Source organism: Ochotona princeps, chromosome 24 (genome assembly GCF_030435755.1).
Source record: "Ochotona princeps isolate mOchPri1 chromosome 24, mOchPri1.hap1, whole genome shotgun sequence".
Lineage (NCBI taxonomy): Eukaryota > Metazoa > Chordata > Mammalia > Lagomorpha > Ochotonidae > Ochotona > Ochotona princeps.
This window is the reverse complement of record NC_080855.1, coordinates 32,495,275-32,522,144: the sequence shown is the minus strand read 5'-3', so window position 1 is coordinate 32,522,144 and position 26,870 is coordinate 32,495,275. Positions and strand designations below refer to the sequence as shown.

At 44.4% G+C, this 26,870-nt stretch overlaps 1 protein-coding gene across 1 annotated transcript in view; it reads left to right on the top strand.

Annotated features, from left to right (window-relative positions):
• LOC131483155 (S-adenosyl-L-methionine-dependent tRNA 4-demethylwyosine synthase TYW1-like) overlaps nt 1-26,657 on the top strand; it is a 143,087-nt gene extending 116,430 nt beyond the window's left edge. Inside the window, exons 7-10 of the mRNA XM_058680489.1 lie at nt 7,343-7,390; nt 21,209-21,218; nt 23,646-23,669; nt 25,490-26,657. Coding sequence (XP_058536472.1) covers nt 7,343-7,390; nt 21,209-21,218; nt 23,646-23,669; nt 25,490-25,727 — 320 coding nt within the window. The 3' untranslated portion in view covers nt 25,728-26,657. The remainder of the gene's footprint in view (nt 1-7,342; nt 7,391-21,208; nt 21,219-23,645; nt 23,670-25,489) is intronic.
• The last annotated feature ends 213 nt before the right edge of the window (nt 26,658-26,870 follow it).

Genomic DNA, 26,870 nt, shown 5'->3' with positions numbered 1-26,870 from the left:
CCTTAAGGCTCCCAGCCCTTGGAGCAGTGTGGGCAGCAGAAAGCTACTGGAGTGTGAAGACATCAGCTGCGCTTTTACCCTGAACCCAGAGGTACGTTAGTGGTACTGTTCTTCACAACCCTTCTTTTGGTCTGCTAGTCACTTCTCAGCTTGCAGGTTCCACAGGGAGTGGCTTTGCTTCCACACCACACGAAACCTGTTTGTTTTCTTATCATTGTGCCAAGTTGTGGGAGAGGAAATCACTACAGGTGATAAATGGGATGGAGATGAGAAGGTGGCAGACAGCCACGATATAAGGAGAAATGTGACACTTAGGATCATCCATGCCCAGACGTAAACTCGGGGAGGTTACTGGCAGATTAGCTTGTAGGAGTGAGTGGACAGTCGGAGCAGACAACACCATGCAGCAAGGGGTCAGGGAGCCACACTGTGAGGACCCAGGTTCACCAAGGAGACCTGCCCTCTGACTCCTGGAGACCAGTTTCTGTCCAGGGCGTTGGTGTCACTGTGAGGGCTCATGCTCAGTGGCTGACCAGGGAGTTCCCTACTACTTACTGGGAGGGCTCTGTGGCTGAAAGAACTTTGATGTGAAAGTGCTTTTGTAACCTTGAAAGTATCATCAAAGTATTCTGTAAGGGCATCATAATGAGCTGGGACATTTATTCTTGTTTCATTTCCAAACCAAAGTTCCCATTAGTATTTCATGATTTGTTATTGCTGAGCAAGAAGACATTAAAATCCTTTGAAAAGCCACTGTCACGATTAGGAGAACTTACCAGAAAATCTTGTACTTCAGTGAATGAAGTTTTTAAACACTAGACAGAAAAACCTTTGAATTAGCTGCTGCAGTACACGGTTGTGGAATTCACCCATCATGAGCAGTACAAGTACCTAAACTGAACTACAAGCGTGCTGTTTTATGACTAATGTGACCTGTCAGTAAATACTTTGGGTACATTTAGCACGATTGTTCCACCATGCTTTCGTCATGATGTGTTGAACTAGAGTGTTTGCTTTTTCTCTTCACCTAAAACTCAAGCTCAGTTTCATGATTCCTACAAATCACTGGGCCAGTTGAGAAGATTCTCCCGTTAATTGGAAAGAGCTGGGCAGTGTGTAGTTTACATTCAGCAGAGGCCATCTTAGTGGAGGACACCAGCAATCCCTCTGAACTGCCTTCTGGACTAGTGCAGACCTCAGAGCTCATCTAAGGCCTCTGCCAAGTCCCACCTCGGCCACCTGCAGGTCAGGGCCACTGTGCAGTGCTCCTGGTGGGTTCTGTGTGTGTGGATTTAACACGCTTCTGCTTCCTTCAGGCTGTGTGTGGAGCGTGCATGGGTGCAGCATGTGTCTCTTCATTTCAATTATCCCCCTACTTGTTAACTCACTATGCCACCATCGTCCTATGTGTAGGACATTACAAATGATTGCTTCTTTGAGAATCAGTGCACCTGCCTGCCTCCTCCTCTTCTGTAAATATTTCTGTGCAATTGATGTCAAGCTTAATTTGAATATGTAAGGACCACCTCCCACCCTCTTCAACTGTGCTCTCCCCCATGTGACCCCCAGTAGCCTAAGTGGTTTCTGGGATATTCAGCTTGTCAAGTTGCAGGCGCTCAATAATTTGAGAATTACTCAAAATTTCCATGCTCTAGTCCCAAACACAGATGACATTGAAAGATCCTTGTGCTTTCATTGAAGTTAGACTGGGTTTGTGGGACCTGTGCTCTGTCAGACACATTCATCAAGAAAGAAAACATTCTGGCAGAATCATGAAACAGAGAATGCCACCTAATACATGAAACATCAAAGTAAATCTACAAAAGAAAAATTTAAAAAAAGCTGGTTTTTATTTTCTTGCACATAATGGCATCATTGTTTTTTAAGGTAAAATAATGACTTTTAAACATTATTTGAGGTGCGATGGTATGTTGGCTCAACTGACTAATCCTCCACCTCCAAGTGCCAGCATCCCATATGAGCACCACTCTGCATCCCAGCTGCTCTACTCATCATCCAGCACACTGTTTATGGCCTGGGGAAGCAGCAGAGGATGGACCCTGTATCCATGTGGAGACCAGGTGAAGCTCCTGGCTCCTGACTCTTAACTTCAGGTCAGCTCATCTCCAGCCATTGCAGCCATTTTGAGCAGTGAACTAATGGGTGAAAAGATCTTTTTATCTGTCTCCCCTTCTCTCTGCCTTTCCAATAAAAATGAATAAATCTTTATTTAAAAATGCCCTGAGGGATGGGCGCTGTGGCAGAGCAGGTTAAGCAGTTGCTTGATGCCCACATCCTATTCCAGCATCCCTGATGCTCTGCTTGCATTCCAGCTCCCTGCTACTGTGCCTGGTAAGCAGTGGGTGAAGGACCAAGTATGTGAGTCCCTGCCACTCACAGAGGAGACCTAGATGGAATCCTTGTCTCCTGGATTCAGGCTGTCCCCACCTCTGCCATTAGGACCATGTAGGGAGTAAATCAGTGGGTGAATCTCCCTCTTTCTCCGTCCCTCTACTTTTCAAATAAATGATTTTTTAAGATTATTTTATTGAACAGGTAAAAATGGTGGTAAGGTTCTCTTTTCCTCCCGTAAGTGTGTTCTTCACATCACATCCAAAAAGTGAAATATATTTCTGCTGCTTGGAAGCCTTCGGTGATCTTCCATTACATGTGGATTGACCACAGATCACAGTCTGTCATGTGAGCCCCTGTGACCAACCTTGGCCCAGCTTTTCCAGAATTGTTCTTCCTGTCATTCTCCCCAGGCAACAACCATGTACTCCTATTGACTTCCTCAACCACACAGGTCGTATCTTCCTTCAGATGGGTTGTGAATTAAATTCTCTTTTATGAATGGTTCATTGAATGGTTGGCTTAGAAATCATTATGTTTATGTAACTAATCAAACCTACTGTTACTTTCTGAATAAAAGCTAGCGTTTCAGCACACCTACCCATCATTTTCCCCTTCCTGACTCACATAACTTGTGTTTCTCCTAATATAGATTAGAAATGAGGAAACAACGATATTTCTGTTTGTGCTGTCATATTTGTTTTGACTTATCTATAGTATTTGTTTATTTGAAGGCAGAGTGACAGAGGGAGGGAGAGATCTGCTCCACAGTGCCTGCTCCGTATCTGCATTTTAAACATTGTTTTGCTTTCAGTTCCTTTTTGAGTCTTTGATACTTCATTGGGGATTGTTTTCTTTCTATTGTAACAATATCCTTTAAAATTTCCTTTAGAGTCCGCTGACAGCAACCTCAGTTTTTGTTGGGAGTGAAATGTATATACTGGCTGGGTATGTAATCCTAGGTTGGCTTTTGTTTTCTTCCAATGTAATAAAGAGTCCCTCTGTAAATTGCACAAAGCCGTGAGTGAGTCTTGCTCCTTTCGAAACAGTCTATCATCCCCACCTGCTCTGGTCCAGCTCCAGCTCACTGTCCCCATCCTCTCCTTTGGTTTTCCGCTGTGCTGTGTCCAGATGGGGACTTTCTTCCGTTTCTCCTGCTTGGAATTCCTCGGGCTTCTTGTAGAAGTGAATTGATCATTTCCACTTCTGGAAAATCTGCCAACTTTTTTGTTTTTTCTTTGCATTTTTCCCCCTCGGTGTCTCTTCTAGGACTGCAATTAAACGTATGTTAAACTTCACTGTCTGTTGCCTTCTCGTATTCTATGTTCTTTCGTCTCTCTGGATTTCATCTGGACAGTGTCTTCTGGTTTATATTTCTATTTATTAACTCTTGCTTTAGTTGTGTCTGACAATGCTGTTAATTTCAACCATCAATTTCTTATTTTGGAGCATTGTGATTTTTAATTGTATAATTTTTTTGTTTACTTCAAATACGCTAAGTCATGTTGTTATAATTGTCCATTTCCTGCTAACGGTTTCAAGCTTAGCTTTTTTTGTTTGAATATTGGAAATAGAGTTGTTTTATTATTTGTATCCAGTTGTCTCCATATCTGTAGGCCCTGTGGATTTGTTTCTGTTGACCATAATTGCTTCTGCTTCTTTTTTCATGTTGCCTTGTCTTTTCATGTATCTTGTTATCTTCAACTTGAAACTGGTGTGGGTGCTAGATAAAACTCCCGTATCAATTTCAGGCCTGTTCCATTCTCTAAGAGTTTATTCAGTGCCTGCTGGGTCTGGACAGTAAAGGACATAGCGCCCAGACATGAAAAATGGAAGGTACACAGGATTCATTAAAAAATGGACTGAGTTCAAATCTCCTACCATCCCTTATGAACTAGAGGATGCTGTGCAAATTTTCTAATCTTTCTGTAGTGTAATGGATAATTAAGAGCTTATATTTGTAGTCGGCTGATTAACACTTGAGTTTTAACTCCTGTTTCTTTCTAGCTTTCATCTGGAAAAGGTCTTACTACCTAATACCTAAGATTGATATTAGGAATCCTTAATATAGCGACTGGCTCATAGTCAGGTTGAATTGCTGCTACTTTTATTATGGTTATTTTCTTATTGAGCGAATGTTGTTGGTGCGTCATATGCAGCCGCAACTATTTAGTGTATTTGTTCATCCTCACAATGGTCCTGTCGATTAGGTACTTTTGATATCTGTGTTTTGTGAATGAGAAAACTGACATCTATTTAAAGGGTAAGTGGCCAGCGAAGGTGAAACAGCCAGGAAGCAGTGGACAGGTAAGTTACGAGCTAGCATCCGACTCCAGATCGCACACTGCCTTCTCCTTTCCTTGAGGTTTCACATTTTCTCATCGACTTCGAGAACTTCATCCACCACCCATGTTGGGGTTTGTAATGTCCCTTATGCTGTTCTCTCCAGGGCTCAGCAGACACTTACTGCACAGACTTAGTAAACACCTGCTACTGGAAACTCTGGGCAGTCTGCGCCAGACACTCTTTGTGGGCTGAAGTGGGCCAACTTTGACCTTCAGACAGTTTGTGCAGCTCTCCCCTGGGTCAGACGTTAGCTCTTGCTCACGTGACTCCTGCTGCGCCTTAACTCTGATCACGTCCAGAGCCTTTCGTTATCTCTTACGGGATCGATATTTCTGAGGTTACTAATTCTCCGTTCACTTTCTTCTTACAGTGTGGTTCCCTGTCTCATATCCATCCGGCCCTTCCTCGAGGTTAGCCTGAATGTGTGCCTCCTCTGCTGAAGGCTGTGCTGGGGACATGTCCTTTTCAGAGGTGCATGCTGTCCGTTTCTTCGCTCCTCGCTGTTGATGGTTTTGCTCAGTTGATTCCTGTGTTACGCAACTTCTCCACTGTGTAATTATTCTTTGCTTCCCTTGCCAACTAGTAAGCTATATACAAAGGCACTGTAAGACAATGCAGATAGCGTTCTTCTTGCCATTTCCCCATAGATCTGACATTATTGATAGTTCTTGCCTGATGTATCTTTCATTAATTGTGACAAGATTTTTTTTTCATCTGTCCACTTCCTCTACATTTCATTTACCCTCCACATTCCACTATTAAATAAATATATTTATATATATCCAGGCCCAGTGCTGTAGCCTAGTGGCTTAAGTCCTTGTCTTGCAAGCACTGGGATCCCATGAGGGCTCCGGTTCATATCCAGGCTGTTCCACTTACCATCCAGCTCCCTGCTTCCCTGCTTGTGGCCTGGGAAACCAGTCGAGAATGGCCCAAAGCCTTGGGACCCTGCATCCGTGTGTGAGAGAACCAGAGGAAGCTCCTGCCTGCTGGGTTCGAATTGGCTTAGCTCCAGCTGTTGCAACCACTTGGGGAATGAACCAGGGGATAGAAGACCTTTCTCTCTGTATCTCCTTCTGTTTCTAAGTCTGTCTTTCCAATAAAAGTAAACAAATCAGGTAATCCAGTGTGAAGGTGGGATGATAAAGCCCGGAAGCGAGGTTATGAAGATGAAGAGTAGAGTCTTGGCAAAGGGGATAAGAGGGTTGTTCATGAACAGCAGGGTTTAAGCCAAGTTCCTGCCATTGAACTGGAGCAAGTGAGTGGCTAGTGATGATATGTTTCACTGAGATAATATGATTTGTGTATTAACTTTTTATTTGTTTGGGGGAACATGTGGACAGAGAGTAAGTGGACTACAGTATCAGGGAGAAAGTCTAGTCAGGCTGGAGCTGCTTTGTTATAGAGTCCAGGTTAACAGGGTTGGTGCTTAGCCTGCACAAAGTGAGAAAGTCTCAGAATGCTTTGAATTGAGCACTTACCCACCAGGCAAACCTGAATACTGAAATCCCCGGGCATGGATGCATAGTGTGTCCTAGTGCTTCCGTGACCATTTTTTTCCTCTCCATGAAATCTGTAGGTCAAAAGAAACACAGAACAGTTCCATGTGTTAGGACATTATCAAACGCTGTTTACTGAACCTAGAATGGACACTAGGGATTCTGCCAAGCCAGTAGCTCCTGCCGTGTCCGGCAGAGCTCCAGAGTCATGGAACGTGCTTGAGAACTATGTCTGTGAGGAAGCAATGCAGAAGGCAAGCCAGAGAGAAGTGGAAATCTCACTTGCATGGTTCCAATTAGAGTTTTCTGGGACTTTCCTATTGTTCTCATTTTCCAACCACATCATACTCTATTCTTAAACTACTGTCTTATGAAAGAAATGAAAGTACAATCCAAGTCCTTATAAATTAATCAGTTTCACACCTGGTACGCTGCGCCTTGCTTTGGGCTCTCTGGCTATGTAAGGGCACCTGAAACTAAAGAGGTAAAAACCCTCACACAGCTGTTTATCACGCTCTGGGTTCTCAGGAGATGGCTCCATTTCTGCTCACAATCCCGGACATTCTGAAAGTGAATGCAAGCCATGAATATGTGTGAGAAATATTTCCCTATTGCTATGCCAGGACAGCCATAAGAGAACACTGAATGCCAAGCCCTTTAATATGATTACAATTGTGTGATAAGTGTTTTAGTATAAAATATTATTCAAATGAGAATAATTATAGATCATGTGAAACTGCGAAAACAAAGAGAAAGATCCATATTCTCCTTACCCGGTTTCCCCAAGCATTTAGATGAGCACAGTGTATTATCAAAACCAGAAAATAGACCTGGGTACAGTCATATTTCACCAATTTTAAATAGACTGCATGTGTGTGATTTAGTGCCATTTCTTTGTGTATAGATTGGTGTAATTGCCACTATCAAGATGGGTCACCCTCTGCATCCCCACAGAGGATGCATCACACTCCTGCTGCTCCCAGCATGCATGGCAGTCGTCTGTAGCCACTGACAGCCCCTAGCTGGTTCTCCATCTCTGTGATGCTGTCAGCTGAGAACGGTACAGAAGCAGACTCATAAAGAATGTGACTTTCAAGATCGGCTTCTTTTACACTCCAAAAGATGCCCTTGAGGTTTCCTTTAACTTGCTGAATGTGTCAGAAGTTTGGTGCTTCTTACTCCATGTTATAGATGCATTGCAATTTACTTTACCATTTACCTATTGAAGGATATTTTAGTTCTACCCTCGTTTAGGCTATTACAAATACACATGCTCTGAGTATTTTTTGTATGTGAACATTAATATTCATTTCTCAGGGTTGCATTGGCAGTGGAATTGTTAGGTTATATGCTCGGATTTCTTTCTTTGTTAATCCTTAAAAAAACTACTCAACCATTTTTAGTGCGATTATGCCATTTTATATTCCTAAAGCAATGTCTGGAAAGTCAAATTTCTTTGTGTCTTCATTCATCTTTTCCTAATTATTTGTGTATTTATTTTATTTGATAGATTTTACAGAAGAGAAGGTCTTTTTTTTTAATATATTTTATTGTACTGTTGACAATCTTTACAAGTCAATTACGGTTAAAAAAAAAAAAAGGTTCAGGGGGTATAGGGAAGTGGGTAATACTATTACGTCCATATTGTTTCCATCTTGTATCTGAGGTAAAGGGGGATATTGAGGGAGAAGCCCCACCCGGTTTCCCGCCCACCCCAAGTCCCGGATGTGGGGCATGCTCTGAGATATTTGCTCAAGTGGTTTTAATAGTTCTCCAGTTATGAATCGCTGCCAGTTTCGCTAGATGAGGTCGTCGTGATTGATATGGTCCATCATAAAGTCTTCATTTGCCCCATATTTCTCTGCCAACATATAGCTGAGATGAATGATTGACCTGTTCTGTCTTCTGTCTTTTCTTGGTTAGAGTTCTGAGTCCAGCAGTTCGATTGGGGAGATCTCCAAAGAAACTCTGAGGTATTCCCAGACCTGATTCTTGTATGTTCTAGCAAGCACAGGACCCAGCACAGTCCATCACCCCGAGCAGCTGGTGGTTTCGATTGCTGGGTTGGTTCTGTTTTCAGTCCCGAGTTGCACTGGAACCAATGGGTGTTGCAGTCCAGTCTGGTTCTGCCCAGCACATACTCAGCCCTTACATCAACCAGTGGGAGCTGCAGCCTAGTCGGGGCGACCCACAATAACCCCCACCAGGCCCGCCCCCTACCCTGGTTTGCCAGTATGTGTAGCAGTAGACCAGTCTTTCCCCCATCCCATTTGGCTCTTGTACATGTCACTGGGTATTAAAGCTTAGTTCCATCTAACCAACTCAACCATCCAGCCCTCACGGGTGTTGTTGAGTGCCTCTCTGTCTAGCCACCCCAGCCCCCATCCTAGTTTTCATGCCCTCCCACTGGACTAGTGACCCAGGAAGGGAGAACCCACTTTTCCCCTCCCAGGTCTCTCTCAGTCCCGGTTTATGCACTCTAGGTGGTTCTGTGGTTTGACTTGACAGAATTAGTTCCCAGTGCCAGCTGACGCTGCGGCTAAGCCCAAACATCCCTCACCCACTCTAATTTATGCTTGCACCCGCAGGAACAATCAGCCCAGCCTGGCTGTTCCTTGATGCAGTCCACATTCAGCGCACAGGTGTTGCAGCCCTGCTTAGTCTGGTCTGTCCCCATCCCAGCCCAAGCTCTCCAGTGGGAGTAGCTGTCCGGCGAGGGGACCAGCCCCTTAATCCCCCTGCTGGTTCTGCCCCTCCCTTCCTGGTTCTCACATGTGCTGGTTGGTTGCTGCAGTCAAATCCAGTACAGGCAACCACGCCCTGGCATTCCATAATGTGTACTGGTTTTGTCACGACCAAACCCGGCTCAACCCACACTCTGTTCTGGTGTTCGGATTTGCCAGTGGATGACATGAACTGATTCAGCCTGGTCTGCCCCTGACCCATGCTGAATGTGTGCCAGTGGGAAACTTTCCATGGCCTATTCTGGGCTGTTTCCTATCATGCTTCTTGCGCTTACCTGCAGGGACTGTGTCCTGCCAGAGGAGTTGCCCAGGCTCCTCCATCAGAACCCCTCCCAATGCCAGATTTTGCACATACCAGGGAGTCCTTGAGCCAGCCCTACTCAGTTCACCTCCTGTCCTAGCAGGAACAGTGGCTTTTCCTGGCTGGCTTTCACCCCATTCTGGTTCTTGTTGTTGGATGTTTCAGCCCAGCCATGGCTCGTCCATACCCACATACAGCTCACACATGGCTCATTAGGGGATTGAGACCCAGCCTAGTCAGTCCCACATCTACCCTCTGGTTCTCCATGACACCAGATGGTGTTGGGGTCTGAATTGGCCTAGTGCATCCAATCCCAGCCCACACTAGTGCCTCGGGTGACTACAACTGTTTCCTAGATAGAACGCAGCCCCCACTCCAGCACACGCACCCGTTGGTGGGAACCTCAACCCAGTTAGGGTGTCCCCTTACCTCCCCAATTGGGCCTGTTCCTAGCCGTAAATCACGCACCTGTCCGTGGTTGCTCTGAGGACCAGTAGGTGCAAGAGCCTAGCTCGGTATGACTTGTGCTCCATGCTGGTTTCTAGTTTTGCTTGTAGGCTAAGGTTTGCTCAGTCCTGCCCAGTACATTCCGTTCCATTACCAATTTACAAATTTTGGAGCTACTATGCCCTGCTTGTCCAACCCCCAGATCTGGACCCCCAGATCATGTTCACCAGCGAGAGCTATGACTCGCCAAGGGAGTTTCCCAAGTTCCTCCACTTGATCCACTCCCAGACCCAGTTCACATACATGCCATTGGGTTTTAGGCCAGTGCCCGGCATACTCTGGCCTTCTATTTGGCCGTATATGAGCTGGTGAATGTTGCAATCTGGCCCACCCCACATCCTATTCAGGATGCACATTCAGGTGCTGCTGCCTTGACCACTCCAGACTGTTGCGGGTTCCTTTCCCTATGATTGATGGCAGGCTCCTTGGTCACACCTAGCTTAGTCCATCACCACCCAAACTTTTAGGTTTACCAGTGGGGCTAAACTTTCTACAGGGTGTGGCCCACACATCCTGCACAGAATCTACCCCAGGATAAGGTTCTAGAGTGTTAGTTTATATTATGGCCCTGCCTAATGTGACCAGTCTCCTGAACCATCATCATGTCAGGCAAAACAAAATCCTGCTAGACAAGCCCTGAGCCTTATCTTTTGCATAATAGGTGTTCACAGCTCAGCATTGTTAAGTGATTAGAAGTTCTTCGAAGGAAGAATTACTGACATTGGGAATCTTTAGGATTGACTCAGATACCGGAAACAGTGGGATCAGCCTGGACTACCTAAGCAGTGATTCGGACAACCAATACCCCAGAGCTCCCTGGCCGGGCGGCCAGCAGGCACAGCCTGGCGCCAAATGGCACACTGGCTGCCCGGGCCCAGCTCATCATGAGCACATGGTGGCTGGGATCAGGATCCGAGCAAGACGCTCCCTCCTGCAGCCCCCAGCAGCCTCCCGGCTGTCGAAGTTTAAACCCGCAGGCCCAAGGTCGTGCCCCACCCCAATCCTGTCCACCACCCAATGAGCGAGAAGGTCTTTAGCAAGAACTGGTTCACTCCCCAAAGGGCCACAACAGCTAGAGCTGAGCCGATCTGAAGCCAGGAGCTTCTTGCAAGCCTCCCATGCAGTGCAGGGTCTTGAGGAGCTGAACCACCCTCCGCTGCTGTCCAAGGCCACAACAAGGAACTGGATGGGAAGTGGAACAGCCAGGACTAGAATCGGCACCTGTTTTAATGTGGGCACCATAGGTGACAGCTTAACTCACTATGCCACGGGTATTGGCCTGGATTCCACTTCTTTAATAGTTGCAGGGTTATTAAGCTATTCAAAACTTTTTTTTGAGAAGAGCATAGGTTGAATTTTTCAAGGAATTGTTTTTTTCTTTCTAAATGATCAGATTCGTGTAAGTAAATCACTCATAATATTACCTTGTTTTTCTTTTGATGTCTGAGCAATATCTGATTGCCTCTTTGAACTGAATGATGGTGTCATCTCTTTTTGTCAGTCCTGCCAGAGGGTTGTTGATTTTATTAATTTTTTTTCAGAGCCAACTTTTCATTTGATTGATTTTTCTCTGTTTTTCTGATTTCAATGACATTGATATCTACTCTGTGTTTTCGTTACATCTTTCTGTTTGCTTTTTTCCTAGGTTATTTATTTTTTTATTTTGGAAGGAGGAATGCCACAGATATGGATGAACTTTGAAGATCTGCATTACATTATAAAGTTTTTATAACATGAAGTGGTCTCTGCAGGGTCCATGCAAATATTCCACAATCATTTGTCCTGCATTGTGGCAGTTTTGTCTTTGCCATGTGCTATTCCACATCATGTCATCCTTTCTCAGTTGATCTGTTTTTCTCTTTGGATTCAAGATTAATCTTCCATATGTAACTTATAATTAAATTTTAAGTCTATTCGACCAATCTCTATCTCGATTTGAATCTATTTACATTTAACGTAGTCCCAAAGAGAGCACACTTCTGTAATTTTGCTATTTGTTTTCTATATGCTTTATAGCGTTTTTATCACTCATTTTTATTCATCACTGTTTAAGTTCTTATTTGTAGTGAATTAACTTAGTTACATTGTTCATTCCTTTTTTGTATGCCATGTGTTTTCTTTATGGTTACCATAGGTGTTGCATTTAACAGCCTAAAATTAACATACTTGGATTTGAATTTATGCCAGCTTAACTTTATTCACACAAAAACTCCAGATTTTGTATTCAGTCCTTTGAGATGTCACAAAATTGCATTGCTGTGTTTTGTGCCCTAACACCTGAACTTACAATTTTTAAAATGTGTTCCTGTCAAAACTGATGCAGAAAACAAAATGTGGAATTACAAACTAAAATTGCAATAATGTTAGCTTTTATAACTGTCCATATGTTTAGCTTTTCTATGTCTCTGTTTCTTCATATAGCTTCAAGTTTCTGTCTGCTGTCCATCGTACACTAGTCCCGTCATCATTTCTTGCAGAGCAGATCTAGTGGAATAAACTCCCATAGCCTTTGTTTATCTGGAACTGTCTCAACTCTTCCTCACATTTGAACGATGGATGATTTTTTTTTTCCAGACATGACCTTTTTGGTTGAGTTTTTTTCCTTTTGAGCTTCCTTCTGTTCTCCCAAGTTTCTGATTACAAAATGAATGCTCTGATGACCTTATTGTAAATCCCTAGTATGTTATGAATTCTGCTTCTTTTCCTTCTCTCAGTATTCTCTGTTTGTCTTAGGCTTTTGACAGTTTTTGACTGTGTCCTGCTCTAAGTTTTTTTTAGTTCATCCTACATAGAGTTTGTTGAGCTTCTTGAATATTTACAGATGATTCTCAGCTCATGATGACTCAGCTCACAATTCTCTGGACTTTCAGGTAACACAAAAGCGTCCACAGATACCATTTTGAAAAGCATTAAATATTAAATCCATAGTGTTTAATGAATTATTAAGATATTTAATGCTCTACTATAAAATAGACCTGTATTAGAGTATATTTCCCAGCTGTAGGATGATGTGAGATATTTGAACATGTTTAAGGTCAATAGAGTTAAGGGATAGTGTTTGGCAGACTAGATATAGTAAATGAACATACTTAAGTATTTTTTCAATTTGTTTGAGGTGTTTTTCAGAACATAGTTGCATCCTAAATAAAGAAGCATCTGTATTCATGAATTTCTCAAGTTTGAGATTTTAAGACACCATTTCTTAATATTTTCTCTCTGTCCTTTCTCTTTAAGTTCATTTATTTTTTTTTTCTTCCACTTGCTCAAATCTGTCTTTGAATCCCCAGAATATTTTATTTCAATTACAAGTTTTTTCTGGTTTCTTAATTTTTTTAGTGTTTTCTCTCTAGTGACATTTCTATTTTGTTCATACATTCCTCTCTTTATTGTTCTTCATGTTATAGCATCTTCTGGCAATTGTTCCAGCTTTTTTGTCTAATCTGTCCCCAAGTGTTTCTCAGGGTCAGTTTATGTTGATTTATATTTCTTCCTTTGAATAAGCCATGCTTGCTTTCTGTGGCTTATTAATTTAAATCTTTTTTTTTTTTTTTTTTTTTTTTTTTTTGCATTTGAAAGGCAGATTTTTACAGGGAGGGAGAGATAGAAAGAAGTGCTTGGGGCCCGGCGGCGTGGCCTACAGCTAATGTCCTCGCCTTGAACATGCCCCAGGATCCCATATGGGCGCTGGTTCTAATCCCGGCAGCTCCACTTCCCATCCAGCTCCCTGCTAGTGGCCTGGGAAAACAGTCGAGGATGGTCCAATGCTTTGGGACCCTGCACCTGTGTGGGAGACCCAGAGGAGGTTCCAGGTTCCCGGCTTCGGATTGACACAGCACCGGCCATTGTGGCTCACTTGGGGAGTGAATGAATGGATGGAAGATCCTCCTCTCTGTCTCTCCTCCTCTCTATATATCTGACTTTAATAAAAATAAATAAATCTAAAAAAAAAAAAAGAAAAAAAGAAAGAAGCGCTTGGATTCATTGGTGCAGTCCTCAATGGCCAGAGTTATGCTGATCCAAAGTTGGGAGCCAAGAGCCATTTTCAGGTCTCCCACATGTGTGCAGGATCACAAGGGCTTGGATTATCCTCCATTGCTTTCCCAGGCCATAAGCAGAGAGCCAGATCAGAAGTAGAGCAGCCAAGGCAGAACCGGCACCATGTGGGATGCAGAGGATTAGACTGGGGCGCCACTGTGCTCAAAGCAGCCAGGGCTAGCGTAGCTGAAGCCCGGAGCATGGAATTCCATGTGGAAGGCAGGGACCCGGTATGTGAACAATCACTCCCAAGGGACATCAACTGCTCACCATTGTGACCTTTTTAACTGCACCTTTATATCTAAAATCTCAGTAAGAGGAAGTCAGAATCTTCTTTATCAGGGTTTACTGAGAATTTTTAATCCTTTGTTTCTTGTTACTAAAGACTGGCTCTTTGCTCAGCACCAGCCTCATGTGTAAAGTTAAGGTCTTTCCTAAGCTTAAACTTTCTTCTTCGCATACAAAATGACAGTCTAATTTCCCCTGTATATCCAGAGGTGGTGATTGTCATGTTTAATTTTTATTTGTTTATTTTTGTTTTCTCTGAAAGACAAAGAGAACAAGAGAGATGTTTCGTCTACTGATTCACTCCTCAAATGCCCACAACAGCCAGAAATGGGCAACAATGAAGCCTGGAGCCTAGAGTCAGAAACAACATTAGATTTCCCATGCAGGTGGCAGGGACTCAAGGAATTAAGCTGACAGGATACACATCAGCAAGAAGCTGGATCAGAAGTGCAGTAGCTGAGACTCAGACAGGGCACTCTGAGGTGGGATACAGGCATTCCAAGAGGAGGTGACTGATACTGTTACCCCAGGCTCCTGCCCCAAGACAATTCACTTAAATGTCCTTGTCTTTCTTGTCTGTTTCTCAGAAAATGAGAAAGAGAAAAGTGAAGAACAGGAGAAAGCTGCTCACCCTGTAAGCCACTTCAGCCACAGGGACAGTGACTTGCAACAGTGAATGAGGGCGGTGTAGCAAGAATGGCCGCCGGCTCGGCTACATCTCTGTGATGAACATCAGCAATCAACACAGCTCCCAGCATTGGGAGGAAATGGTTTCTGTTTCTCATCCTGGCTCTCATCAGCCACGAACAAGCTGCTCCATGGAGTTAAGCACAGGCATGCACAGGGCACATCTAAAGTTAAGTGCACCTTATTGTCAAGCTTTCCCAGAAAGTTGTAAGCCTTTAGTAGATTCCAGCAGACAGATTCTGCCAGGGCAATTTTTTTTATTTTTATTTATTTATTTTTTTTTTGGTATCAGTGGGGACTAGGTATTCTTGGGCCTTTTCTGAACTACCATCTCCCCAGAATCCTCTACTCTTCTATTCTTTTTTTCATCTGATTACAGTTTTTTGGGGGAAGACAGCTTTTCATGAACAGTCTTGCGGGAGTTTCCTTACAAAGTAACAGTATATGTATCAGCAGAAAAACACTGTGATGACTGTCTTTACAGACTTAATTTTTTTTTCAATTTGGGGCCTGCTTTATTCCTCAGTAATCTGATTTTTTAATTGAATCAGCCATTGAAAATCTACCCATAGAGGAATATAAAGCAAAATGAAATACCTTATCCACTTGACTTCACAGGGAAAACTTTCATGGAAAAACTTTCATGGAACACGTGAGTTCTGTGTTCTGTAAATTATTCCGGGGAGTTGGGGATGTCCACTTGATGTCGCCTTAGAAACCCTGATGCAGAAAACAATATTCAAAGGCTGTTGCTTGAATGGTTTCGACAGTTTCATTGCTCCAAGGTTGAGAAAGTCCTTCCAAGGTCCATTGGCTGAAAGATTCCACAGTAGTTCTCCACTCACCCAGACAACTCCCAGGAGAGTTATCCAGCCTGTTCTGTTCTCCATCTTCTCACGTGGCACTCAGTGTCCTTTGCATGCCTAAATGGACTAGCCATCCTGTCCCCCTTATGCACCTGGGCATGCCAAACACTGCATTAGCATCAGCAATCAAGGCGGCCTGGTCCCAATTCATGCATTCTGTCATACCACAAATCAATTGCTCTCTGTGGCTGCAGTTTTGAGTCCAGTGGTCTAGCTGGGGGGGGGGGGTGCCCCAAAAAACCTCAGCTGAGATGACCCCAGGCCTAACTCTTGCATGTGCCAGCCAATGCAGGGTCCTTTTAGGTCTGTCACCTGCATCAGCCTACACTGATGATTGTAGTTGCCTGGCTAGTTCTATCTCCAGCCCCAATGTCCTATGGAAACTGATGGATGCTGTGGCCCAGCCCAACCCAGTGTGCCACAGATCTGGCCCTTGTGCACACTAGTGGGAACTTCAGTCTAGTTGGGGCAACCCCCAGGAACTCCCACCAGGCCTGCCCTCAGCACTATTTGTTGTGTGTGCCAGTATGTACAGCAGACTACTCCAGTTCATGCCATGTCCCAATCAGAGTCTTGTATATACCTATTGGTATTGCAGCTTAGTTCAGCCCACCTAACCCCACAACCCAGTCTACACATATGCCAGTGGGTACTGCCATATTTCCCAGCCTGACCTGCTCCCAGCCCTGACTCTCACATACACCAGTGGGAGCTGCAACCCAGTAGAGGAGTTCCCCAAATTTCCCCAACAGACTCACTCCCAGACCCAGATCTCACTTATGCCAGCAGGTATTTGGCACCCTACCCAGCATAGTCTGCCCTCTACTCCCAGTCTTTGTGTGTGCTGGTAGATGTTGCAATCTGTCACTCTTTACACCCAATTATTGGGTATGCCTGTGGGTGCTGCAGCCTGGACCAACTTTGCCTGTTCCCAACCCTGTAGGCCCCGGTCTCCCAAGGGTTAACTCCACAGCTTAGCTTGTTTTTAAGAAGTAACACAGTGGGAAATCTTGGCCTAATGCATTTAGCCCCTGGCTTGACTGCAAGTTCCCTCTTCTTTACTTTCCTTTTGTTAAGATGCCCCCAGGGGAGCTTAGGTGTTGCTTGAACATTGGGATAATACTGGGAGGGACTAAGCAGACTATAAAAGATGCAGGATACTTGGAATAAATTTTGCATTCTGTATACAAGAGTGACCCACTGCATGTTGTTTTGTGTTGTCTTGTGTGTTGTCTGCAACCCTAGCCCCTCTGCTAGGCTGGGGGTACACGGTGACGCGGGCGTTGCTGACACAATCCCAGTTCCTTCAAGTGTTGGTGAGTTCTCAGCCCTTTACCAGCTCCAGCCCTTGAGAAAACCAGCAAGTATTGTAGTCCCACAAGGGTGAGCTCACAAATTCCTCCACAGAATCTACCCACAGATCTGGTTCTCTCACATGCCAGTTAGCGTCATGGCCCAGCCTAATGTGACCCACCCCCTGCCCCTACTCCCTGGTGGATACAGTGGCCTAGCTCTGGCAGGTGGTCATTCAGCCCTAATTTTCATGTGTGCCAAGGGGTGGTAGTCAATATCAATTAGCTCAACTCAGGTTTCCCATGTGGGCAGGTACATTGGTCTGATCCAGAGAGTCCTCTGGTTTCCTTCTTCCAAATCACCCAGTCTCAGCCCCCTTCTTTACCTGCCAATGCAGTAGTCTGTTTGGTGCGAGTACCCTAGAAGTCATTCCTCATTTGTGACATACTCCCTCAGTGGTCCTGCCTTTTGAGCCTGGTCTTCCAGCAGGAAGGCATGCCAGCCAAGGGCTCTGCCCACCTGTCTGTGACCTGTGTAGGTCCCCAGACACAGTCTGCCGGAATTTGCTAGCATCTGCTAGCATCTCACTACTCTTCTATTTTTTAAATATATACTTAGTTGAATTCTGAAGTGAATCAACCTTGCTATAACTTTCTTTTTTTTTTTTTAAAGATTTTATTTTTATTACAAAGTCAGATATACAGAGAGAGGAGGAGAGACAGAGAGGAAGATCTTCCGTCTGATGATTCACTCCCCAAGTGAGCCGCAACGGGCTGGTGCGCGCAGATCTGATGCCGGGAACCAGGAACCTCTTCCGGGTCTCCCACGCGGGTGCAGGGTACCAAAGCTTTGGGCCGTCCTCGACTGCATTCCCAGGCCACAAGCAGGGAGGTGGATGGGAAGTGGAGCTGCCGGGATTAGAACCGGCGCCCATATGGGATCCTGGCGCGTTCAAGGCAGGACTTTAGCCACTAGGCCATGCAGCTGGGCCCCTTGCTATAACTTTCTTAAGCAGTTAATCAACCTTGCTATAACTTTCTTAAGCACATTTCAAGGACTTGGGGACCAACACTGTAGCACAGTGAGTTAAGCTCCAGCTTGAGATCCCCCACATCCCATATTAGAGTGGCAGTTCGAGCCCTGCTTACTCTACTTCTAATTCAGCTCGATGAAATACCCAGAAAACAGCAAAAGATGACCCAAGTACTTGAGTTCCTGCTTCCCATAACTCAAATGGACTTCCTGGCTTTTAGCTGCTGGCCTGTGCTTGACCAATCCCCAGCTTTCATAGCCATTTGCAGGATTAGCCAGCAAATGGAAGGTCTTGGTTCTCTCTCTTTCTCTCCTTCCTCTTCTTCTCCCTCTACTGCCTCTCAGTCTGTCACTCTACCTTGAAATAAATCTTAAGAACACACACACACACACACACACACGATACAAAGACGTCCTATACTCTTTCCTGCAGTTAATACTCACACATGCATGCAAATACTCCTTTCTTTGTTCGCTTGATTTCTTGCATCCCAGTTGTTGCTGTGAATGTGGTCTACTTACAAAACTGAGCAGTAAACCGAGTCTCCTTCCTCTACCAAAACATCCTTATTGTACTCTCTCTTGAATGAATGACTCTCAAAATAGAATATTCTAAGTTGAGAAATTCTTTGGTTTCCCTTTAGCATTTTAAGGATACTCTGTCATCTCCTGCCACTATCTTCTTGTATTTTAGCTCCTTCATTTCCATTGATGTATCCCCATTGCTCGGTTTTGCAGTCTAATCAATGTAACAGCCAACAACACTTGGGAAAGCCTTCTGAGTCATAGGTGCCATTGTTCCTCAATTTCCACAGGAAGACATGGAGGCTAGAAGATTACAAGTCTTATCCAAGAGCAAGCAGTGCACAGCTAGAATTCAACCCCAAATGCTTCCAAAATAGAAAAATTATCCTGAACTGCTTTGTCTGAAGAGTTCTCAGCAAGTTGCTGCAACACACGTGTCATGAAAAGACCGCATGGGTTGCAAAAACATTTCGCTTCAAAATTAGCTTATCTTTAAATTCCACTTTCGATTAGCTTTTTGAAGTACCCTCGTGCTGCCACTCAGGTGTTGCAGAGCAGGCAGACAAGAAAGAGAGAGTGAAATGTCTCTGGGAAATGGGTGGATGCCCCTGAACCAGCTCGCCCAGCAGCAGTCTCCTTGATCTCCAAGGTCACCTTGCGAGCTTTGCCAAGTTTAAACTCTTATAGATAATGGGACACTGATCACAGAAATCTTTCGCTTGGATTTTTAGGTTTGTAGTTCATCAGGGAAGGGAAAGAAGAGCTGTCAGCTCCCTCCTGGCTCGGAATCGGAAGCAAATTGTGTGTCTCTGTTTCAGTTTTGTGCATGACTGTCTTAACAGACCTAGTGACTGCGAGTTTATCCTTCGGTGGTGCAGGTGGAGTTCACCTGAGCAGAAGCCACATTGCTCCCAGCAATTACTTTTCAAAATGTCAGAAAAAAATTGGTCATTTTGTTGACAGCACTTAGAGGATTTAGCTGTACTCTAACAAAATTGGAGTACTCCAGAAAGTGAGTCTCCAGAAAGTGAGATTAAAAACTCATTTTGATTGCATTAGGTATACCTGGAATTTAATTTTGTAGTTTTTATCTCAGACAGCTGTTGCCACATGAAGCCCACAGATCACCTGCGTGTTTTTAGCAAAGGGGAGCCACACTGCATGGCATTTCATGTTCACAGGCTTCTACTGTCTTCCGATACAAACACACCTTCTTTGCCCTCTAAAACAACAGCTACCGTCAAATTTTTTTTTATTATTCTTCTGTGTTTATCTCCACCCCACCTCCCTCATTTTTTCAAAGATTTATTTATTTTTATTGGAAAAGTAAATATACAGAGGGAAGGAGAGACAAAGAAGGAGATCTTCCCTCCGATGATTCACTCCCCAAGTGGCCGCAATGGCTGGACCTGAGCTGATCCAAAACCAGGAGCCAGGAGCTTTTTCCGGGTCTCCCATGAGGGTGCAGGGTCCCAAGGCTTTTGGACCATCCTCAACTGCTTTCCCAGGCCACAAGCAGGTAGCTGGATAGGAAGCGGGACCACTAGGATTAGAACTGGTGCCCATATCCCAGCACGTTCAAGGAGAGGACTTTAGGCAGGATGGGGTGCAGCTTGGTTGGGTTGGGCCGCAGCACCAACTAGTTCACATCAGGGCAAGGACTAGGGGCTGGCTGGTCTGGGTTGGGGAGCAGCAGTCACCAGTGTGAGCTGAAACTGGGGGCAGACTGGGCTGGGCCAGAATATAGCACTCACCAGCAAATGCCAAGATGAGACGGGCCATGCAAGACTTGGCCATAGTACCCGCCAGCACATGTGTGAACTAGGGGTGAGAATGCAAGCCTGGTAAGAGAGTTATAGGAATTCCCCTGCTGGGCCACTGCTGGTGCTGGTGTGAGAGCTGGGATTGGGTGCAGACCAAGCCAAGCAGGGCTACAACACCTGTTGGCCTGCATGTGGACTGGGTTGATGGAGAGCTAGGCTGGGCCAACCGACTGCATTCACTTATGCAGGCATGATCCAGAGTAAGGGCAGACTGGTCAAGCTTTGCCACATTAGCTCACAAATGTGGGAACTGGGGACAGGTCCTATTGAGCTAGACTGCAGAACCACCGGGAGAGTGCAAGATCTGGGGCAGGGATGGATGTAGTAGGGAAGCTATGGACACCTCTCTTATGGGCTTAACTGTCACTGGTGAGCAAAAGAACCAAGGCCGGTGGTGGGCCTGGCTGGACAGGTGGTGGGAACCACTGGCATGAGTGTGGGCTGGAGAGTAGAGTCAGTTGAGTTGACTCAGGCTTCAACACCAAATGATGTGTATGAGAGCTGAATGGGATGTGAGGCAAAATGGACCAGTCCACTGCACATGCTGGCAGGCATAAAAACCAAGGCTGTGGGATGGCCCAGTGGAGGTTATTGAGCATCACTCTGACTGGGTTGCAGCTCCTGATGGTGTATGTGAGGACAGTATGTAGTGGGCAGGGCTAGGCTGAACCATAGCACTCCTTGGTTAGCATAAGAGACAGAGCTGGAGATAAATCTGACCTAGCAATTGGAACTACCAGTGTGTATGTAGACTGATGTGGGTGACAGAATAAGCTGGACCCCATACAGATTGGCACACATAAGGTTCAGGTCTGAGATCACCTCAGATTTCTTTGAGGGTCGCCCCAACTAAACCACTGGACTCAGAACTCCAACCATGGGGAGAGTGGCAGGACCTGTGGTCAGGGAGTGGCGTGCATGTGTTAGAACTGGGCCTTCTCAGTGGCTTCGAGCAGTGGGTGGCATACGCAGGTGCACATGGAGGATATGACAACATTGGAGCCTGCAGAGGACATCTGGTACCATAGCAGAGGAAGGAGGGCAGAATAAATTGGTCAACTATCCCAGTGAAACCTGACAGCAAGTTTCTGAGTGAATGAAGACACTGAAGTTGACTATGTCAGCCAATGGACCTTGGAAGGATTCCTTTATCCTTGGATCTGAGAAATCAACAGCAGTTCAGAACTATCGAAACCCCTTGGGCAGAACCCTCATCATGCTGCACATCGGAGAGCTTGGGATGACATCAGCTGGCCATTCCTCATCCCTGGGTACTGATATGGTTGGGAGGCTGGGTGTGGCTTCTCCCTTTAGCTCCTCCACTTACAGGAAGAAGAAAAAGAAAATGTGGAAACAATATTTTCACCTACTTTCCCCTGATCCTCAACCCTTCCCACCCTGATCAACTATATAAACATCATCAAAAATAAAAGCAAAAAAAGAGAAGAAACCAAAGTAAGTAAATGTACATGCTTAATCCACCGTCTTTGGTAGCGTATCTCAAAATGTTAACGGTAATGAAGACCCTATGTTGTCCTTTTTATCTTCAATGGAATTTTCCCTGCATACTAGATAAGAAAGTAGTTAGAGCCAGGCCCTCTACCTAGAGGTAGTTGGTTCTGGGTGTTAGGATCCCCCACTGACGCATGTGCCCATTGAGGCCACAGGCCCACATCAGCTTGGCCTGATTCAGTCCGAGCTGCACCTGACTGTGTTTGTGGTGTGGTTTTAGATCACCCGTGACCTTTTGAGTTTATTTGTAATTCTGCATCCATGTACCTCTTCTCTCACTGTTGGATTTGAGGGATTCTTGAAGCAGAAGGACCTCATGTCTCAGGATAGCTAACCTCAGATTTTATGATTTAGAGTTTCATTCCTCTGTTCTGCAGCTGTCTGTCAGCATGATTCATGTGTCAATCATGTCGAATTTTTGCCTTTCTCACCTCCGCCTTTTACATGTAACAGTTTAGCTTTTCTGAGCTTTTAACGCATATTGTTCATAGTAATGATTCTCAGATTGTCTTGCAAGAGAGCCTGAACAGAGTTAGGTTCTGTGCACTGAGTCTTTGTGCGCTGATGATTGAGTGTTAATTTCAGAGCAATCTGCTATTATGGACTGAATGTTGTATTTCTCCCCAGATCCCTGTATCAGTGTGGCCTAACCCCTAATGTGATGGGACTTCTAAGGAAGCAATAAGGTTGAATGAGGCTTTAAATGATGAGTCCTAATCCCCCCTGGGATTTGTGTCCTTATAAAAAGAGACAAGACACTGAGTGCTCAGTTAGCCTAGCAGTTAAGATGCGGGCTTTGCATATCAGAGTCCCTGGCTTTGATACCTGGCTCTGGCTCTGATTCTAACTTGCTGCTAATGTGCACCCTAGAGGCAGCAGTAATAGCACTGAGTAACTTGGTTCCTACTTACCAACATGGGAGACCTGGGTTGAATTCCTGTCTTCTGCCAAGCCTAGTCCCAGCCATTGTAGGAGCCTGGAAAGTTAAACCAGCAGACAGAACATCTCAAGATATGTTTCTCGCTTACTCTCTCTGATTCATTTTTCTTACATGTGGGGAAACACCAGAAGACTCATTCATTCTCCTTCTGTGTGTATAAACTAAGAAAAGGTCATGTCAGGTCACATAACATCATCTGTTAACCATGAAACTAGATCCTGAATTGGCAAAAACTTGATCTGGGGCTTCTAGTCCCTAGAAGTGTGAGAAGGCAAGTATCTGTGTTTGGACCACCAATCTATGGAGCTTTGTTGTGTGGGCTGGAGCACAGAGTACTGTAGCTACTAGGTCACCCAATTTTATTGATATTAGAAATCAGAATTGTCATTTGTCAGATTGTCTCTTGTGATTGTATTTGTACTACTAATGTTTTTGTTTCAAACTAGGGTAGATTTTTAGAGTCAGACCAGGCCATGTATTCCAGTGCTCACACACATGTTTTCAAACCACATTAGGCGTTAGAAAAGCAACTGAATGGGTTGTAGCCAACAGTTGTTTTTCAAGGAAATGTGTTGCATATTGTTTGTTGTGTGCCCTATGTGTGTATGTGTGCATTAAATTGGCATATAAAAGAAATGTATTAATCTAGGTTGTGATAGAAAAAGAAATCTTGCTCGAATCCCAATTCATCTTTAGTCCCTGATAGACTATCCATGGTAAGTGAATATTGTTAGAGTTGGAGAAAGAAAAAAAAACAGGATTATGGGTGCAGATGAGTCAAATTTCATATCCAGAATTCTAAACTCTCAAAGAGGAAGAAATGAGGAAGAGGAGAATATGTTGTTTTTTTGTGTGTGTGTGTGTGTGATTCACCAGTAAGGCAGTGAGCCCCAAGAAATCTTCATACAAACATGTTAATGTATATTTCTATACCACTTAGTAAGTCACTCCTGCTCTGTCTCAATTGCATCTTGTGCCGTGAAAACCTTAAAACACAGTCTATAACATGGAGTCAATAGCAGCAAAATCCTTTTCATGTGCCTCAAGATGTCAGGGGAACAGGTGGAATTTTTTTCATTATGTGATCATCTAGCTTTGTTAGCAGGTAAAGAGGAAGGAGCTCAGCCTGGAATAGCCAATCCAGTGTGTTCATAAAGCCAGCAGTCTCAGTGGAGTAGGATGGAGTTCAACTGTGTTGCTGTTGTGCAGATTCTGAAGCAAGGGGACCTGTCCTGATCCACAGGGATTCGGGAGGGTTTTCCACATCCCAGGATGAAAAGTCTGAGGCATAGTTATCAGAGGGAGGAGCATCGAGTCACCTAACAGGGACACAGCTCATGAAGAGTTAGGAGGTGCGGATTTGAAATTTAAATGTCATGGTCAGGCTATAGAAGCTGAGAGAAGCCAGAACTGGAATCAGAACGTCCATCAGTTTAAAAAAACTCCCTCAGAAAAGCCTGAATAAAGAAAAAAAGAAGTTAGAGCCTGCACCAGGGTAATGTCAGGCCGGGGGCAGGGGCAGCAGACACGCTGCTCAGCAACAGTTGGTGGGGTCTGGCCATGGCTTGGAAATGTAAGGGGGTCAGGGAAGGATGTCACCTTTAACTCTGCAGTTTTGAGGCTCCCTGCCTGGGAATGACTAATTTTTTTCCCCTTTTATACTAGCAGAAACCCTCAGGGACAGTCAGTGTTGAGAGGGAAAATGAAGGCAAGAAATGGATCTTACATCTCAGGTTGCAAAGTTCATAGAGCCCTAGGACGCCATTGAGAAGATTGGTCTCATTAAAAGCAAACTTTTTGTAATTCAGAGATAGATTAATTAAACTTTTCCATTTCTTTGGCATGTTTTCCTGTAGAAAGTTCTTAGCTATTGGATTAGAATATCAGACTCTATTTACATTCAGTGTGTTTTAGAATTTTAAACACGATCTTATATATTTTCAACGTTATTTCAGCTGAAACAGGCTGTTGTTACTCGACTGGGTTCCTAGGGTTTGAGATTTTTGAGGCGGCAATAGCATTACCAGAAATACTTGCCAGTTTGTAAGTTGGATATTAGTTGTGCATTGACACAAGTGAATGCCAAACACGTGCTTTGAACTAAAAGCCTTCCCAGATCAGTATCTCCTTTAGCACTTTCTTTTTGCTTTCTTCATTCCAGGTCACTATTCTCCAGTGACATTCGAGAAGCAATTTTCTTAAGAGGGTACAAATTGGATTATTTCCTTTTATCAAACTGAAATTTTTAACAAGGCTTTTCACACTAATGAGATATTGTATCCACATTAGACTAAAAGGCTGGTTTGAGTCATTTCATTAGCATTGCAGAATTAGAAGTCATGATTAAGGCTTTCCTAATAACTCAAGCAAGATTTCATAATAAAAAGGCTTCCATGAGTGCTGCTAACAGCCATGAAAATCCATGGCTGATAGAAAGCAGAGTGGCAGCAACTGGAATTAGCCTGACGCTGAAAGAGCTAACCCCCTGTCAGCAGTGCTCAACTTGCCCCACATGAACTTGGCTTCTAGTTCCAGGAAGCATTCCTTATGCAGTGACTGGATCTTTCAAGTCTGGTACAGCAGTGGTCTCCAGGGAAAAGAAACCCTTCCTTTGAAGAATAAATTACTCTGATAGGAAACCATGTTCGGCACATGTGAGAGTTTTCTTTCACATGCTGGAAAAAATCAGGCTGGTTTGTGTTTTCCCTTGTATGGATGCTGTTGCCTCTGACCCGACAGTTTCTCTTCCCTCCAGTTTAAGATTGATGGAGAGTGGTGGACATGGATCGACTATAGCCACTTTCAGGAGCTCATCCAGGCATATGAAGACAGCAACGGGTCAGAAACTTTCAGCGCCCAGGATTATATGGCAAAAACTCCACAGTGGGCACTGTTTGGTGCCAGTGAAAGAGGCTTTGATCCCAAGGACATAAGACATCAGAGGAAGAACAAGTCGAAGGGTGTTTCCGGCCACTGAGCTTATCTCACTTCGGGATCCTGAAGGACAAAAGCTAAATGACCCAGAAGGTTCTTGGGCTCTTGTGCTTTGTTCCAAGCATAGACGACGTTGCTTCCTGTAGTGAGATACAAGTCATAAACCAGGTTGGAGAGATGGCTTCCACACTGTGGGTGCCTGGGACTCACCTCAATATTTCTTATCAGATTTCAACCCCTTTCCTAACTTTATTTCTCAGTGAAAAATCATTTTGGGGTAAAGTAGACAATAGCCATTAGGATTTGGCTAATAGTGTTAAATTATATTTTAGTAAGATTTCCTAAAATGCTACTCATGGCAGTGTCATACAAGGAATGAGCAGCTGAGCCTCTTCCTCTTTCTGGGCCGTTATCTTCTCATGCAATAGCCACTTCACCTTGAGCTGTGCCACGCTGAGCTGAATCTGCCTGCTCCCTCAAAGAGAGCTCAGCCACTTCTTACATCTTAAGATAATACACCTGAAAAAACGTAAATTGTCACAATTTTCAATTATTTTAAGTACTGTGTCAGTGTATATGCAATTCACTCAGCTGAAACTGTGCTAGCTCACATCCACTCCCACACACATGCCCTCAGAAGGAAATACGTGGAGTGAATCCCGCACAGCCTTGTCCCAGAGGAGCTGTCACACCATGGCGCTGGGTCATGAGCCACACATCCATGAAGGATTGTGCACTTTCCATTGGAAAGATCACTGTCGCAGCCTCTTGTTAGGACCACAACCCTCAGCTGTCCATCTTGTTGCACTCCTGGAACTTTCCCTGCTCTCACTACTCTTACCAGCTTGTCTTCAAGTTCAAGTCTTTTCTGGCTAAATCCATTATTCCATTTTTTCAAGTTGTCCAAGTTATTTTATCCAAAAATTTCTTTATTCAAAAATTGAGCTAACAAAATAAACTTTTGTAAAAACGTCGAGCATCGTTTCCACTTTTTTTCTTTGAAGAGCTTTTGGCCCCAGAATCACAGGACCATCCTTCCTACCTCCTGTTCATACATCAGCAGTTTTGTAACATCCTTTATTTACACTGAGCTGAGATGCAGAGTCAGCCTGCCCACCTACCCGCTGAAGGGAAACAGCACCATGTTTATCTGCCAGGAGTGGAGCAAAGTACCGCTCTGATGAAC